This window comes from Dromaius novaehollandiae, chromosome 12, assembly GCF_036370855.1.
Source record: "Dromaius novaehollandiae isolate bDroNov1 chromosome 12, bDroNov1.hap1, whole genome shotgun sequence".
NCBI classification, from domain to species: Eukaryota; Metazoa; Chordata; class Aves; order Casuariiformes; family Dromaiidae; genus Dromaius; species Dromaius novaehollandiae.
In genome coordinates this window covers 24,229,299-24,246,857 of record NC_088109.1, presented here as the reverse complement: position 1 = coordinate 24,246,857, position 17,559 = coordinate 24,229,299, and the positions used below count along the sequence as shown (strand labels likewise).

At 45.1% G+C, this 17,559-nt stretch overlaps 1 protein-coding gene and 1 long non-coding RNA gene across 7 annotated transcripts in view; both read right to left on the bottom strand.

Moving 5' to 3' along the window:
- Positions 1–758, bottom strand: part of LOC112989596 (uncharacterized) — a 29,000-nt gene extending 28,242 nt beyond the window's left edge. The window contains exon 1 of the long non-coding RNA XR_010391303.1: positions 613–758. This is a non-coding gene — a long non-coding RNA (uncharacterized LOC112989596). The remainder of the gene's footprint in view (positions 1–612) is intronic.
- A 1,072-nt stretch (positions 759–1,830) lies between these two features.
- The window catches only part of LOC112989685 (contactin-4), a 355,336-nt gene continuing 339,607 nt past the window's right edge, over positions 1,831–17,559 (bottom strand). For 5 of the 6 annotated variants that reach the window (XM_064519224.1, XM_064519223.1, XM_064519226.1 and 2 more), the window contains 10 exons: positions 17,020–17,140; positions 13,473–13,631; positions 12,559–12,708; positions 11,748–11,818; positions 9,608–9,842; positions 8,980–9,095; positions 7,771–7,957; positions 7,180–7,292; positions 4,955–5,123; positions 1,831–3,709 (listed from right to left, as the gene is read on the bottom strand). In XM_064519224.1, the coding sequence (XP_064375294.1) occupies positions 3,609–3,709; positions 4,955–5,123; positions 7,180–7,292; positions 7,771–7,957; positions 8,980–9,095; positions 9,608–9,842; positions 11,748–11,818; positions 12,559–12,708; positions 13,473–13,631; positions 17,020–17,140 (1,422 nt within the window). In that variant the 3' untranslated portion in view covers positions 1,831–3,608. The remainder of the gene's footprint in view (positions 3,710–4,954; positions 5,124–7,179; positions 7,293–7,770; positions 7,958–8,979; positions 9,096–9,607; positions 9,843–11,747; positions 11,819–12,558; positions 12,709–13,472; positions 13,632–17,019; positions 17,141–17,559) is intronic. The other variant, XM_064519227.1, reaches the window with a different exon arrangement.

Here is a 17,559-nt window from a genome sequence, read left to right as displayed (position 1 = left end):
ATCAAGACTGAGCACTGAGATACCTGAAATCTACTGGCTGTGCAGCAGCAGTAAATTCACTTTACTGCTCTGTGTCTCAGTTACGCTCTCTGCAGAAGAGGCACAATGTCCCCGTCAGCCTTTGGAAAAGGTCTGGAGCTATGGGCAAAAAAGCTCAATGTTCTTACAGCATAAAGATATTAAAAATTTTAAAGCGTTTTTAAAGATCACATTTTAAGTGTACCTGCTAATGAAAAATAAATCTTTTGAAAGTCATCACTGTTTTTATTTTCTACAAGTATTTTTGTTATCTCCCCATAAAAGATATATGTTATACTTATTCTATTAACTAACTAAATTGCTAAACCGGTGTAGAGTAGCACAGGTGTCTTAGCTTTGCCATCTAAGCATCTGGTCCAGCCTACTTGCCCTTACTGGCAGACTAATATTGCCTCGTGTACATGTATGTCACCTAGGCGTGTGATGGGGTAACTTTACCTTTACTCAAGAACAACTGTCCCCTCAGGGCTACGAAACAAGTCACAGCAGAGCTGCCTAACGGCCTCCCTACAGTCATTATACTCAAATCAAACAGTATTCATTTCAGTCAGTGAAAAAGAATATAAACAATACCTCACGGACAATTTGCTCCCATCAGCATGCGGCGATTGCTGGCTCTACAGTGGGGAAAGAGGTAAAGATGACAGGCCACATTCAGGACTGCACGTCAGATTCTTCCTTGGTGAAGCCAGCATTAGGCCAGCGATGCGGTGATCCCAAAACTCCTGCAAACAGAGTTACAAGTTTTGTGCCCAGAGTCCACAGATATCTTTGCTGCAAGGTTTTCTTGTTTAAACCCAGTCTACAAACCCAGCGCGTTCATCACATTTAGCGTTTTCCTTGCTCTCTCCAAGACAGCAGCTGTTAAAACATCTGCAAGGAGCATGCCTCTTGCTAACCTCTAGACATCACACTATTAAAACTGTTTTTTTAAAATGGAATTATGTTTACTGGGCCGCTTTATTTTTAAGCTTCATTGGTTGCAAAGTGCAATATGGCTCCTTTGAAATGCAGGCACCAGAGCGGCAGGATCACCCACTGCCACACCTAGAAATCAAAAAACACCCAAAGTATCCAACAGAGAGAACAAACCAAAGCCCAGAAACTAGATTCTGCACTAAACTGGCAGCTGCACCAGGAGGAGGAGAAGATCCCCTTCCGGGACCGACTACCATCTCCAGGCTACCACTGTGCCAAATCCAGCAGGTTTGGTGGGGTTAGCAACGTCAGGCAATACCACCAGCCCCCGCCAGCGGCTGCACACATCCTCGAAGACCCCCAAAAGCAACGAGAAATGGCATTTACTTGGCGAGGGCGCGTGCTCCGGCTGCCGAACCGCCGAGCTGAAGGCTGCTCCTGCTCTCGCTCCTTCCCGTCTCGCGACCGGAGCCCGCTTCTCTCTGCACGGCTCTCCGAGGGCTGCAACGGCATCGTTACCACAAACGTGCATGAGGAAGGTGACTGCTGCTCGGGTTTTTTTTTCTTTTTTCCACATCTAAACGAGAGCTAAGATTCTTAAGCTGTAGAGGTTCTACCTGACAGCTTGGAAAGGCCTTGGATCTACATAAATAGACAGTATTGCCCCAAATTCATCCACTCAGATACTGCTGTCAGTTTTGGAAGCAGAATGAGACTAAAGACATAAGCAGATTTTTCTGCCTCTGCTCCAAGGGCCTCTCCCACGCTGTATTTTCAGGTTAGCGACAACCCAGGAAGATGCTGCCTACTGCAGCACGGAAATCTGTCACCAGGTGCAACGGCATGCGGAGAAAAAGGCTCCTTGAAGACAGGTATCTTTACAAATGACAGAATATTTATTACCAATACCTTTAAAAAAAGATTACATCTGCTAGATCACTGGTAAATATCATTTACACTGGGGAGAAAACTACATAAGCTTTTTTTGTTCCATTTTTCTTGTTTTTGTGGTTTTTTTGTTTTTGTTTTTTTACATAGAAGTAACCATATCAAACTAGGAAAGGAACACAGCTTGAAATACTGACAATATTTCTCTGGTCAACACCCCTGACTTCTACACAAGTGGAATCCTGATTATGAGTTACTGAATAAATATATTTAGAAGGTCTAAAAGTTTATCGTATTATTTGTAAGCAAAAAAGACAAGTTACAGGCAAGTTCAAGCTATCAGGAAAAATAATAATAAACCACTGCAGCGCATTTAAACTTGAAAATTGTATAGAAAATTCCATTGCCTTTTACTAGCATTATCCCATCTGAGTGAACTTACAAAATTACCCCATAGTAACAAACAGTCCTTCTCTTAAGAAGAATTATTTTGCTGTGGATATTGTCATTTTCCAGTGTGATTCTACTATGCCTTCTGACTTCTACGAAAAGTTTCTAAAGAAATGTAGACTTCCTAGCACAGCACTGCTGAGAGCTCGTACCTCCCTGCAGATAATTTGCAAATTCATGCGAGTCCCTTCACGCTTCCGCGTGACGTCCCTAGAAGTATGATACATCTTATCTGATGATCTGGATTCAAATCAGATTTCACAAACATTCTCTAGAGTGGAGTCATGAAGAATTACGGATTACGTTAAAATGCACACTGAAAATAAGTGAATGTTCAGACGACGAAACCAGTGGTAGCTGAATGTCTCAGAGCTGCTGTATTCGAATTTCCATGGTATAAAATCCAGACAAACACCACCGAGTTAGCTGGGTTTACACCAGGGCACCTAAAGGTCAGAATCATGTTGTTCAGTCGCTCCAGTACCTTTCGCTTTGTGTCACTAGAGGCAGAGATTACGTCTTTGCAGTACCTTCATTCCTATCCAATTTAATGCTAACTATGAGAAAGACAAAGCTATTTCAAGACAGTAAAAATGGAACCTTACTGCGTGATGTCAACATATTATCTACATGTACTGTAGTCCACAAATGACCAAAAATCTGTGTAATTTTTTGATATTATAGTATAGTGTTCTTAGTGATTACTTCGCATTTGTCTTGCTTAGTCCTCTAAATAAAATGTAAAATATCTTGTGTGTTAAAAGCAGTTGATTTAACACAAAGATCATAACTGCCATTTAAATACGGCTGCATTAAGAACTGGATCGGAAACAGTTCTGCCGTTGCGTAGCCTTGTAAACCTGTACGATACGGTTGCAGCCAATTTACTAAGAACAGCTTTGAACTCTCAGTCATAAAGGAAAAAATCCCAAACAATATTTTTATGGTCATGTTGTCCATAGCATTTTATAGCAGAGGAAAAATTAATATCTACATCATATGTTAACTTTAAAAAATTCTATAAAACACTAAATATATAATAAAAAATATGCATATAAGGACATATGTAAACTGCTTTGGTAACATCATATTACAGATGTTTTCAGTGCATTGCAGAGTTTCCAAGGAAACTTCAGACAAAGCTATATTTGCTTTGAGGAAGTACTGTATAATGCCATTCCTAAAGAAGCATAAACATTTTTCCAGTAGTAAGATGTACTCAGACCACAATATTACTTAGTACTGGGTGTCTTCAAAACAACTAGCTAAATGTTGCTTATATTATAAACGAGAAGTCCTCAATGTAATTTTTGTCATAAACTGGACCGAGCTGTGAGCGATATCATTATTGTGCTGATGGCCGACAAGGTGCAAGCGTTGGACGCTGAAGAGCCGGATCCCCTCGCATACGCACCTGCGGAGAGAAGAGAGGGGAAAAACCCACGGTAAAGACAGCAGCATCAACCAAACGCCTCTCCCACTGGCATTAATCCGGTTTCCTCCGATTAAGCACAATGACGATGTCAGTAGGTGAAGAGCAGGGTGAAACAGAGGTGGGAGGAGCCCCTGATTGGAGCCGGTGGCATCGTGTTGGCCGAGCGCCTCGAGCCTCCGCGCCGGTGCCGTCTCCCACATCCAGGACCGCTCCGTCGCTTATTGGGTTTTACTTTTCTAACTGAATTTTTGCTTTTACTTAAATCCCTCCTGGTGTTGCACGGTGGGTATGTTCACAATTATATTACTTCATGGCCTGTTTGCTTATTTTTTACAACTGTGCTATATTCAAGCTGTTATTTGTGGCATCTGCCTGGCATGAGCCGCGTCCTCAAGGAGCTGCACGTATACTTTGTGGCCCACTGTGTTGAGCCAAACAGGAGCTGGCATGTGTTCCTGCTCTCCCCTGGTCTCCTACGTCTGCTGATTAAATTCGTCTGTATGGTTTATACAACCATAATATACATCTGTGCTGGAGATAATTCTGATCTCACCCAGAATTTTTTTTTTTAACATTGCTATAATTTTAATGCCATATTCCTGCATTGCAGAGGATCCTGATTTAATGCAGTTTATAAACTGCAGCATTATTAATGGAAGATGGGAAATAGAGATTTTGCAAAAGCAATGTTGTGTAATAAAATACTCTTTTCTGTTTGTTCTTCTACACAACCTCATTTCCCTAAATAAATATTTATGCATCCAAAACACAATGGAATATCGCTATACAGTAGCCTTATAAATTTAGAAGCCTCTGAACGTTGTATTTTATATTTTGTTATAGTGAATCGCAGTGAAACAATGTCCTCAATATATATGAGCATGGAAGTAAGGGAGTGGAAAGAGTCAGTACAAATATAACCACGTATTATGGTGTTTCTTACAGGGTAATCTTGATCCAGGATGAAATCAAAAGCTGGGGCAGGAATGCTTGCTGCTACAGGGCAAGTCTGGATTGCAACCGCCCGTGAGAAACGGGCAGAGCTACAGCTCGGCCCCATTCAGCCTGAATCCTCTGGTTTACCCGTTTCTCAGTGCAAATTGTTATTTGGGTGAAACCAATCTGACACCAAGCGAGGAGAAAAGGGGAAGGCCAGTGAAACGCCAGCTCCGTGCGGGCTGCGCGTGCCAGGCCCATCCCCGACCCCGCCGTCCCTGTCCTTACTCGACATCTTTGGGATGCGGATTTGCTCGCTGCTGCTGCCGTCGCCGCCATCGCTGAACGGCTTTATCTCTATGATGTAGTCCTCATCGAAGGGCAGGGACAGCTCCACGGACGTCTTATTGGTTTCTATCACGGAGGTGCTGCTCTGCCTGTTCCACCTGTACAAAACCTGCAGCAAAGGCGGGAGAAAAGAGGAGTCAGGAACACCAGAAATGTTCACTTCCATGCGAGCTTCCAGATTTGCTGCTGGTCTTTTTACGTCTCGAGTGTCACAGGATTTACTCTGTGGTGACCGGGAACGCGGCAGATTTCAAAGCCGAGCTCGCCCGAGCCTGGCGCGTGCTTTTGCGAGGGAGCTGTGCCAGCGCGGCCCCGGCAGCAGGGAGCTCTCGGAGGATGGATCTGGTATCGGAAATCGGATGTGCAGCACCAGCCTAAAGCTGCAGCCGCGGGGACCGGCAGAGCCCCGGCTTCTCTGCCCAATTAACCTGCATCTCCCGTCACCTGAGGGCAGTTCGGATGCTCTCCCTCACTGCCAGCTCCAGCCAACGCTGGTGCACGTCGGAGATGTGATTTAATTTATAGGCCAGCTATCAGAAATTGCTTCCAAAAGGGCATTTCTGGGCTCTTTACTCCGAGGAGGACAGATAAAAGAAGGAAAAGGAAAGAGCTTCTATTAGTAAATTAGAAAAACAAACAAATAAGCAGGTTCCGCTGTGGCCTGCAACGAGAAAATGTTTGTATTTGCACCACGTCCCCATTCAGAGGGCTAACTGAGGCGCCTGCAAACTTCGAATTCACAAATTCCCCTGTGAGTACTTTACATTTCCTCCCCCATCTAGCGTTAACACACCTCAGCTTTTATCCCCAAAATGCAAGGTGCTGAATATCACTTTTCCTCAAGTCAGATTCATAAGCATCCCCCCCTCTATTCGGGGTACCGGAAACATCAAATCCAGCGCCTCCTTAGTCCTCACTAATGATTGAGCTAAAATAAATCCTGAGGCTTACTTAGTCAAAACTAGCTATTACATTTCCTCAGGAAGCTGAGTTGTGGTATTTGATGTAGTGTCAAACCAGCTTCCCAGAATAAATTGCTTTTTTGATTTACCTTCTGTCTTTTCCTAAGATCTGGAAATTCTGCTAATTTAGATTATGACATAAAATACAAGATCTCCAGGGAAAAAGACGACAGGCAACGTTTTGCTGTGACCCAGGAAGGAATCTGACTACATTATTCTAACACTTAGTTGCCTTTTTCAGGGGTCACAACAGTCTCTCTCACCCCCTTTAACTGACTTTTTAATTTGCATTTCAAACCTGAAGTATGCAGTGAAAAGTTGGTCCAAACTGCTGAGATTCATCTGAGGTTTTGACTGAAACCCCTGAGGAATTGCTTATTTTTGACAATACAATACAGTGCACTGAAGATGATTAAAAGTTAGTGCAGAAATTCAGGGAAGCTGGCAGAGATTCACAAATGTGACACAGCCAGAATTTCGGATTGTGAGCAATATATGAAGCATGTCCGGTTTCTTCATCATTTCAAGTTCTGGTGGAAAACGTTTGCACAATTCAACCCTCCAGGCAACAGCTGGCAGTTACACACTGGTATCTTCTTTGGGCCAAATTAAACCCTTGTGTAAGGTGATAGAGCTGAATTCCTCCCAAGATTTCTCTCTAGCTAAATTATACTCTACTAAAATGGCTACTAATGAGGATTCTCTTTCCTTTCTTTTGGCTTTGCTTTCTGAAGAAAATGGAGCTATTAAAAAAGCATTTTATTTATCTGCAATTATTGAGCCAACCGTAGTGTCTGGAAGAGAGAGACTTTTGCAAGAGCAGGGAGCTGCGAGCAGCTGACAAGCCTCCGTGGCCGGAAAGCGAGGAAGGGAGAGCTGGACAGGACGGGGTTTGCCACCTTCACGCAGCGGCGGCCATCGGGCGCTGCTGGGGTGCAGATGTGCCATGCAGAGACCCGCTTCTCTGGAGGCGAGGGCATCCAACTAACAACCTCTGCTGGCAGCACGGCAGCCTCCCTAGATGCTGACATGCTTGCTAGCTCTAGCTTTTTAACCTGGAAAGCCATATCATGAAAAATCACTTAATCTGGTCTTTTTATAAACCCCAAACGTGACAGGGGATTCATGGGAACGTTCATCACCCAAGAGCCCAGAGACAGCTACGACTCCACGCGAATCCCTTGCTGCTGACAGCAAACTCACCTTGTATCCCTTCACCTCCGACTCGTTATCCAGGGCTTTCACTTGATCCCAGTTCAGTATAATCTTGGAGTCAGACGAATTCCATATGATGTTTCCGGGGGGCTGACTTGGCGCTGTATCAAAATATAGGAGGCATCACATTACTGAGGAGCAATGTTTCCCTGTTTGGTCCCTCCCAGCACCAGCGGAGCGCCCACTGCCACGGCTGAGCATGCACAGAGTCTTATTGCTCTTGAAAGTTAATGTGCTGTTCCACTGATCTGTGTCCTCAAGGGCGCAGAAGGGGCGACACAACACAGCGCTCTAAATGAAAAAGGATTCAGTGAGTTGCTCGACATGCCTGAGACCAGAAGAAAAAAGGCCCTCTTGAACGATGAGATAAATATTTAATTTTCCTGCCCAGCTGTGATTTCAGTTTTGCATGCTCTGCTTACTTAACACGGCGAAGAGCCTTATAAAAAAGGCTGGTAAACCTTGTGCACAGGGAACCCAACAAAAGCAGAATCTCCCAGCACCTGCAAACCTGAGAGAGCTTCAAAGGGACAGGGAAAGGGCTGCTGGGCCCCTTCGCCTCGCCGCACAAACACTCACGTGGCTTTTTTGTCGTGACATTGACCGTGGCGCTGGCGGGTCCTGTCCCGGCAGTGTTGTACGCCTTGACTGCTAAATGATACAGTGCGTTGCCCCGCAAATTGGTGACTTTTGTGGATGTTTGATTACCAACAGTTCTGATTTTTTTTGCATTTTCTTCCTTTTCATCATGTCTCCAATATCTAACCTGAAAAACAGAGTAGGTTTTAGTTCCTTAGTTCGGTAAGAGGCAACTTTTCCATGTTTTTGGCTAGCTGCAATACGGAACAGTAAATACTCTTTGCATGACCTTTCAGTCCATGCAAGGCTGCCGTTCGGGCCAGGCTCTGCCAGCAGCACTGCTGGAACTGCTCAGCCGCGGGCTGGACTTGTCTCCTGCGCGCCGGACCCACAGCACCCCGCTTCACTTCTAAAGCCAGCTCTGCACCGCTGCCCAAACAGCAAGCACAAGGCGGACAAATCCTCCACCCTGCTCCAGCTCTTCGCTCCTTGCTAGACGTAAGCATGGCTGCATCACCTCCTTCCAGCCCTCAGGTAGAGGCTGGCCACAAAAGTTCATTTACCTTCTTAACTCAGCATCCTGAGCCCATCCAGGCCACAGCTCTTTATAGCCATAAACCAGCGGCAAGTGAAATACTGCGTCTAATAACACGAAGTTTATCCGAACGGTTAACGTGACCCTAATTACTGCTGCACGGAGAAGGGCTGCACTCACCAGCCTGCAAGTGCAGATCCCATTAGGCAATATTCTACCTCATCTCTATAAATCTTGCCATTTTTTCCATCTCTGGGGAGACCACAATAATTAGAAATGCCAGCTTCTGTCTGTAAATTCAGGGGCCGGTACTTCTGCCTGCTTTGGTTTGAGATGGAAAAAATGACACAATTTATAGACTTCAATTTTCCACTTAACTACACTGACTTCAGATCCGCAGCCTGCCCCGGTCTTCAGGGAACGGCGGCTTCCCCTAACGAGCCCCGCTCTCGCCTTCGGCCAGGCTGCGTGCGGGCACCGGCCGAGTCTCCTGCCCCATGAGAGAAACCTCTGAATGCTGAAGAAATGAAGCCAACGTTCAGCAGGACCCAAGCTGCCTCCTGAGCAGGCTGTGTCAGGGACAGCATTCGAATGACTCCCCATTACACCTTCCCATTATACCTGTGTCTCCGCAACGATTAGCACTGAAACAATGCCACGTTTCGTTTTCCTACCTCGTAGCCCTGTATTCTTCCTTTGTTTGGATTCTCTCGAGGGGAAGCCCAAGAAATTTCAACGTCTGAAGCAGAAAGGCTTCTGGCAGAAACACTGCTTGGAGCTTTGGTCGGTTCTGGATAGAGGAGTTAACAAAACAAAAATTTGAGTTTTCAATTTTATCTTCAATTAGTTACAAACTTCAAGGGATTTTCCTCATTACATGAGAAAAGAGGCAGGCAACCAAAACAAACTTCGCTTTTCAAAACGATGCCCTGTCAGCCCTGGGCCAGACTGCACTTCTCCTCTGCGTAAGAAATAATAAGATGTCATCTCTAACCTCAGCCCAGAATACCACGTACTGCAATTAGGACAAGAGGGAACATTTTCTCATCAGTGGACATTAATTCATACTAAATCTCAGCTGAATTCTTTCCAGATTACATATTACTTCTCCATTAATATCAAAAGATTTCATTATGATTAATGTTATTTTAATGACTATCAACAGAATTAATCATGGCTTGCCATTTATTATGAATCAGAGCAAGGACTAGATATCAAAGGATATGTCAATGCAGATACGAAGCCCTTTCAACTCCTGTGAACGCCTCATGCACTCGACGGCAAGATGACGGCACGTCCTACCTTCCTCGGCCGAGTAGACGACGGTGACGGGGCTGAAAGACCCTTCGCCTTTGTTGTTGTACACTCCCACCTTCACCTCGTAGGGCGAGAAGGGCGGCAGGGTCTCGTTGCGAAACACGTATCGGGAGGCGTCGGGAGAGGCCACGACGGTCTGCATCCAGCTGACGGTGCCGAAGGGCCGGAAGGCCACCACGTATCCGAAGCCACCGCCGTTCTGCAGCTCCTCGGGCACCGTCTGCAGGCGGCAGAGCACACGAGAGCAGCCCCATCAGCCGGAGCGCACGCTTCTCTCTCCTTGCATGCTACCTACTGCCCGCTGGTCCTTTTAAAATTACTGTCCTAAAAAGAGCACCAGAAATGGCAAACAGCTGCAGTTCTGCTCTGCATCTAACCTGGCTTTATCCCATCTTAATGTTAGGCACTGAAGCGGTACATCTGTGCGGGGAGCCTTGCTCTACGCACTCCCTGCAGTCAGAGGAGAAGGCAGCATCTCCAGAAGATGCTCTGCTCCACCTAAGCTGTGATTCGCTTTCTGTAGGTGCCACTCTCTCCTCATCGATTACAGAGTGAACCTGGAGCAAGGACATGACTGATTTTAGGTGCTACAATGACTAAATGTCTAAAGTTTGGGGAGGGGGGTGAACCCAGGACATAGCTCCTGCTTTCCAAACACGTGCAGCTGCTCCCACATCTTTGGATTCATGTGTGAAGTCCCAAAGGAAATATTCTGAGTCGCAGCCCAGCCCGCCGTGGGGCTGGCTCCCCTCCCCAGCACCAGCTGCGAGCACAGACATGCTGGCCCGCTGCTCGCCCAGGGACCCAAACCAGGCCAGCCCCGTGTTCAGATCCTGGATTACACGATGCAATAAGAGATCAAGACAGCAGCGAGTGACTTGCCGTAAGTGTGATGGAGAACAGCAGGTAAGTGACAGGTAACTACTGGAAAAAACAACCTACCATCTTCAGGTCACTTCTATGCATGCTGCCATTTCCTGGCCTTGGGCTTGTAGCCCCCCAAAAAAGTGCATCCGAAACCAAAGCTTCAATTTATTAAAAGGATCCTTCATCACGGGCCACCGTCCCACAGAAGCTGACGGCGCTTGGGCACACGCAGGGGTTACTTTTGGGGGCTGCTTCCCGTTTGGGGCTCTACAGCTCAAAACAATACTAAACCAAAAGAAAGGGCCTCTGCACATTTAAGAGCGTAAGCTGATTATTCTACTGGAACATAAATGGTATTTTCTCCAAATTATGATTCAAAGTCACGGCTCATGTTCTTGCCATATGTGTTTTTGAAACGCACTAGAATATCTTTAAGAGATACAGTGAAACTAATTAGTCCAAGGGAGGAGGAAATTTAGCACATTGGGCTGTGTGCTAAGGATAAAAAGCCATTTATAGTTTTTTAATAACCTTAAAAATATCTCTGATGATTCACTCTTCCAGCTTGGTCAACAGTCGCGCTCAGTGGAAGTGTTAGCATGTCTAGTGGAGTTCATTATTTGGGAAGACACGCCAGCTTCACCGCATCGTAACACGAAAATATGAGCAGACAAACGACTAGACTTCTAACCCTGACGGCCCCAAGGAACATTAAACATTTTTCCTCTCTGTATCTCCTCTTGTGGGTTTTCATCATCGGCAACAAAAGCCAGCGTGTAACGTGTTATGCTAACTCTTAACTATGTGCTGGCGGATAATCCAGTGCAGGGAGGAGGGTTTAGGATTGGGAGCCAGCCACAACCACTCTCAGTCGGGTCAGGACTTCCCCAGATTAGCCTCACAAAATCTGTTTTACACCCCCGGCAATTCCTGCCCCTACGGCAGCCTGTCCCTGTTTCGACGTGTTTCTGGCGATGTGCTCGGCGCTGGAGGGGGCTGCGCTCAGCACAAGCAGCAATGCACAGCCCGTTCTCTGCCCTCGCACAGCACTCCTGTGTCGGCCTCACTGCACCAGGGATTTTAGCTGAAATTTCATAGCTGGGCTAATTTTATCACACAACTTGGGCTTTCTACCATAAGCAGTTTGAAACCTACATAAATAACACCGGGGTCCGTGCGTGGCGGGGTGGCACTGGCGTGAAAGGGCGCCTCTTGATCAGGACCATACTCGTTTGCTTCTTGGGTTGGATACACTTACCTCCCAGGTAATGACCAGCTCAGACTTGCTCCCTCCGCCTCCGCTGACGTTAGCTGGGGTGACTTCAGGAACTGCAAAAAAAGACGCAGAACAGGACATAGCATTGAAAATGCAAGTGGTGATTTTGAAATCAGAAGAGTGTTGAAATGACACAGACCTACGGGACAACAGGATTCTTCTGGCCTTCCCCTTCTAGGTACCAAAAACATTATTAGCAAATGACTAATTTGCCACGGCAAATAGTATATTAAAAGTATGTCAATAATAGTATATTAAAACCATGTCAAATAACTTGTGTATTCAGTCACTAATTGTTTAGTTTAAACATTTATCTTTCATAGAAAGGGCTCATTCATTTTCCTATTTGATATTCTGTTCCCTTACAGGCTAAAACAGAACAGAGGAGTCACCTCCTGGGGTTTCCCTGTAACTGAGGCACGTATTCCTGTAACGACCACATCCAGCTTACTGCTTGCATTGACTCTCACAGTTCCCATCTCTGATCAATGGATACTGGACAGCACCCTCCAAAAAGCCTGCCCTAATACCTTTTCCTCCACAGAAAGTGATGATTTTCCAAGTGGAGGAAGTCCTCCTGTACGTCCAGAAGCAGTGGAGTCAAAAGGGCCCATGAGGAGCTCCACAAACCCTACTGCTTTTTCCATCTTGCGCGTACAAACCGTGCACAAAAATAACGCCACGAGGGAGAAAAGTGTAGAAAATGCTTCTCAACTTTCTCCTGTGTAACACATTTTTTAATGCTGACAGATTCTTTTGCCAAGCTTTAACTCTGTTTCCCACCACCACTTACGAGCTTCTTCAGTTCTTCTCTTCTCTGACGGTCTGCTTGGTTCTCCGATCCCAATAAGGTTGGCAGCCACTACTCGAAATTCGTACTCGACCCACGGGTTCAAACCCACCACTGTTGCTGTGAACGTCCGGCCATCGATGATCTCTGGAACTAAGAGACAGCGACAGGTCAGGAGTGCAACTAAAACCACTAACAGGATTAAAGACCACATATCTGATACCCTTAAAAATGAGGGATTAGTTTAAACATGAACTGAATAAGGATTCAACAAACCTTTTCTCTTTTTTTAATGCTTTGTTAACTGCCAAAAAAATAAAATAGGTGGCACTAAAACACTGTGCTGTCAGCACTGAGATTCCTGCTATTAAAAAAAATCCTCCTAAATTGCCACCTTTTGAAAACAAAGTGCAAGACAATAGGCTCCAATATCTGTTATTTTTACTTTTATTTTTTTAAATACATCTTTCCTCTATTTAATGGTTACTGGAACCAAATTAACCTATGACAGAATGAACAATTACATCATGGGATTTTTCCATCTATCAGGAAAATAATTCTACTTAAAGATAGGCCAGATGACATGGTCTATCCCTGAGGGATGTCTTTATAGACCACAATTACTGTTGTATATCTCCACCATAGCAACAAAATACAGGAATTCATTCTGTTTTCCCTTAAACATTCATGAGAAAAATGGATGAGTAATAGCACTGACTGGACCCTAAATCTTTGGGTTGCCAAACTTGAAACTAGTTAAAGAAAGACCAGTGTTCTGCAGTCAATGAAATTACTTTTCAGCGTCTGGGTGCAGAGCTAGTTTCACTCAGCCTATACAGGTAGGTCCTGATGGATTTGTCTTTTATCCCCAGAGATCTTTGGAGACAGGCTCAGCTTCTGCTGAATGATGCATTTACCTGTGCTCACCGCTTGCCACCCCACGGAGAAGGGGGTTCTCGCCTGCACGACGTACATGGTAATAGGGCTATGATTGTCTGCTCCTGGTCTCCAGGACAACTGCGCTGTGCTGTCAGTGATTTCATCTATTGTCACAGCTTCGGGTGGACCTGGGGGACCTGTTAGAAAAATCACAGGAGAGGAGTGCTTAAAGCTTTGGGATGACATGAGGAAGGGACACTCTGTTCTTCATCCCTTACTCAGGACAGAGGTAATTTAGTCTCTGTCGGGGAGCTGCACTCAGCCACAGCTGTGGTTTAGTGGCCTTCTCACTGTCTGGATGACATTGGGAGGCCTGAGAAGGGATGGCCATGCAAAACCAGAGATTATCAGCTCCATCCACAGCCCTGATGATCCCACTGAAGCACAGCAGTGTCAAGCCCCACTGCACGCTCACTACTTGTCTCGCAAGCACGCAGCTTGGAGGCCTTTTCACGTCGAGATATACCTGAATCACCCGATGGACCGAGACTTCTGGTTAAAACACTCCAAGGATCACTCTGTCACCTCACTTTTGCCAGTTTAGGGCTGGACTACAGAAGTAAATATTATTTATGGCTACACTCAGAAGCTGGTGAGGAACAAAGACCCTTTTTGTAGTTAGCATCTTGTATAAGTATGTGCTAGGATTTTCTGTGTCATTGCTCAGGTCCTGTTGACCAGTAAAGCACTACATGACATACCTGTCTAAGAGATGACCTCACTCCCATCTCATATGGCCACTGCAATCAGTACTAGTACTTGCGGAGAAACCTCCCAAAATGGACAGTTTCACAATAAATTCTCCACTTTCAATTCATTCTTGCACCTTTGGGCTAAAATAATTCTCATATGCTGATATTCAGAGAGCTGGACACGTTTAAATATTTAAAATACCCTGAAACCTTCCAATATCCTGTTTTTAAAATGAAAGTTTCAGCAGGTCTAGCCAGATCTAATTTCTAAGAAGTTAAAATTTTAAATAGTTTTGCTGGGGCGGTGGGAGAACCACCACGTACTGCAACCTTACGAAGCAGTTAGCTTCTTCAGTCCTTCATCACAAGTTAGATGATAGTGTTACATTTGAGAAATGAAATTTCACTGTATCCTTCAAAAATTACTTATACCGCTTGGCAGAAGCTGCAATGAACTGTCACTTTCATATTTTGGAATAACGATGGCTATTCCCAGCATTTCAAAATATCCTTGTTAGCAGGGTGCAAGGAAGTATTGCCGGATGAACTCAAGAGACAATTCATGCAGACGCTATCCTAAAATCAACCAAAGGAAAGACTCCTTGGCACCTTCGCGCAATTATTACGTGACTGCCTTTGCGGTCACGAAGCCAGCGAGCTCAGGCTGGGCGAGGAGCAGGACTGAGCTGCTGCGGCAGCGGCTCGGGAGGCCGCCTACGCTACCTACCCTTTTCTCATAGATCCCAACAGCTTTTCACCTTTGGAGCGAAAAAAAAGAAAAGAAAAAGGCTACTGTAGGGTAAAAAGGGGAAAAATGACCAAGTTCAGTCACCAGTCTCCCAAATATTTTGGGGCTGCTAACGGACATGAGACTATCATATTATCATGGCATGAAAAACCCGACCACGTGGCCTGGCTTGTCCATGCACGGTGCCATAGGTTACGTCTTCTGTATGTTCCTGTTTGATATTCCCTGACATCAGGTAAATAATTGATTTCTGTCCTAGACACAAGGCATCTAATCTGTTCTTACTTTGACCTAAGTCAAATGGCTATATTTTTTAAAAAACTTTTAAAACTGACTGTGAAAATTCTGTTTTTGCTTTTCATCTTCCCTTCCACTGTCACAGCCCACCTCAGGCCATTTTGTTACAGGTATCATGGATATTTCCTCATTTTTATACAGCTGGTGACAAGCTACAGCCCAACCGTCAGCATCAGGAAAAGGAGAGCTGCCAGGGAGCCCGGGCCAGCGGGGCAGAGTCCCACTGCTGCTCTGGGGAGTGACGGGATCAGTGTTTTTGCTGTTGCCAACAGTCGAATCGAATGTTCCTCCTGCCTGTTTACCGAGCCAGTACCAAGGAAGTTACTTAAGCAATGTCCTCATCAGCAGGCTGTTTTGAAATGTCTGTGCAAAAAAAAAATTGCATCTGAAACAACGCTGCAGCAAAAATACAAAAATCAATATAACGGGGAATATAACAGAGCTGTGACCTGGGTTTTGCTCCACGCGGGGCCTCCCAGAAAACGAGGCAGCGAGCCGGCCCACGCCCCAGCCCCACGGCGCCCGCAGCACGTGGCCTGCAGCACTCTGTGCTGCAAAGCAGAATACTTGCAATGAGCAACTGCACCCAGAGGAATAAAAGCATAAATGTTTGTGTTCCCTAGCTCCTTACTTTGGTAAGGGAGCTTATAAAGTCCCAGGATAATCCCTAGTTACTTTCTGATAGCTCCTTCATATTGCACGTGGCCAAGAACTTCTGCATTCATGTTCTTGAAGGGGGGCAAAGGTACTAAAAGGCTCAACCATATTGCACTAATAACAGAAATGCCCAGCTACAGACAAGGGTACATTTGTGGCTGAAAGTTTATGGCCTAATCTTGCACATTTTACTCTGGCAAGGATGGGATAAAGAGGGAATTTCTTACTTCTTTTCCATGCTCTCCTCTGGTTTTTTTGAGTGTACTGAGAATATACATGCTCATGGAGAGCATGAAAACTAGGATTTTGCATGTGAGAACAGCCTGCAATTTTTTCCTTGAATTATTTTTAAAATATCTGCCTTTTTTTTTTTTTTTTTTACCTGGGAGGACAAATTGAGGGAGGAATGGAGGAAAAAGGGGGCAGGGTGCAGTTCAACGCTTACTCTTCCTCCATCCCTGACTTCTTCAGACAAGCCAGGGAAGGAGCTGCAGGCCTAGGCGTAGTTCAAGTTTGAGTGATGAAATTAATCCTTGCTAAACTCTGTGTACTTTCCTTTCTGCTGGGAGCTTTGAGAACTGAGGATGCTAGGCACAGAGCAAAATCAAGTTTTGTCTTTCACAAAGCTAATGAGCACAAAACCATATACTTACTAAAAGGACCCAGAATCCAGTTAATTAATTGCATCTGAGTTAATGCCACACTACAGATCACCTATGTACGGTCATGATTTGATCCTGAAGCATCAGTGATGCCCCTAAATCATGTCTATTCTAGAAAAGGAGCAAGGACTGTCAGGGAGCAATGCAGCGATTTAACTGGGCGCTATTTCTGCTGTGCCACTGACCGCAGAAAGGAGCTCAGTCGCCGCAGGCTTTGCGTTCGGGACATGAACGTATACCGTTCATCTGTGCTGCATGTCTGTTGTACGAGCATGTCTATAGACAGGCGCTTTACACGCACTGTGTGAAAACGTACTACAAACCACAGCGTGTACTTAGAGCTTATTTCTTAGATTAATTACAAGATGCTGGGATTCTAATGAGTGTCTCCGAGACCATGAATTGCCTTACCAGCCGCCGAAGATAGGAAGAAAGCAATTTTACAACAACAGTAACAAAATTCAAATACCTCTTACAATGAGGTCTGCAGCAGCCGATAGCTTGTCCACACTTGTTTGCACCATGCAGACATATTTCCCAGCATGCTTCAGCTGGATGCTTCTGATCATCAAATCACCAGCTGAATCCTGCTGATAAAGTAGGGAAAAGTGGTTACAATTACTTTTTAATGAGCGCTAAACATCATTATCACATGAAGGACACTGTGACTAATGGATTTATTTTACACTGGCTGATGAAAACATTAGTAATGCAAGCCGTGGCCTATTAAAATTATGTGAGTCTGCCTTGAAGATAAGAGCAGTTGCATTTCTAAAATTATGGCTTCTACAAGGGACAGAGAAGCCTGGTTTGGGTCAGTTAAGCAGTTTACCCATTAAAGCAATGCGACCAAGCTTATTCAAGGCAGGTTTGCTCCGATTCTTCCTTTCTCTCCCTGGATATTGGTATTCAGATGTCTGAAGTTCCGCCTACATCCATTTTGCAAGGGAAAACCAGCCCAAATTATGAGACATCTGCAATAGTTTCACAGCCTTGTATTACCCAGCAT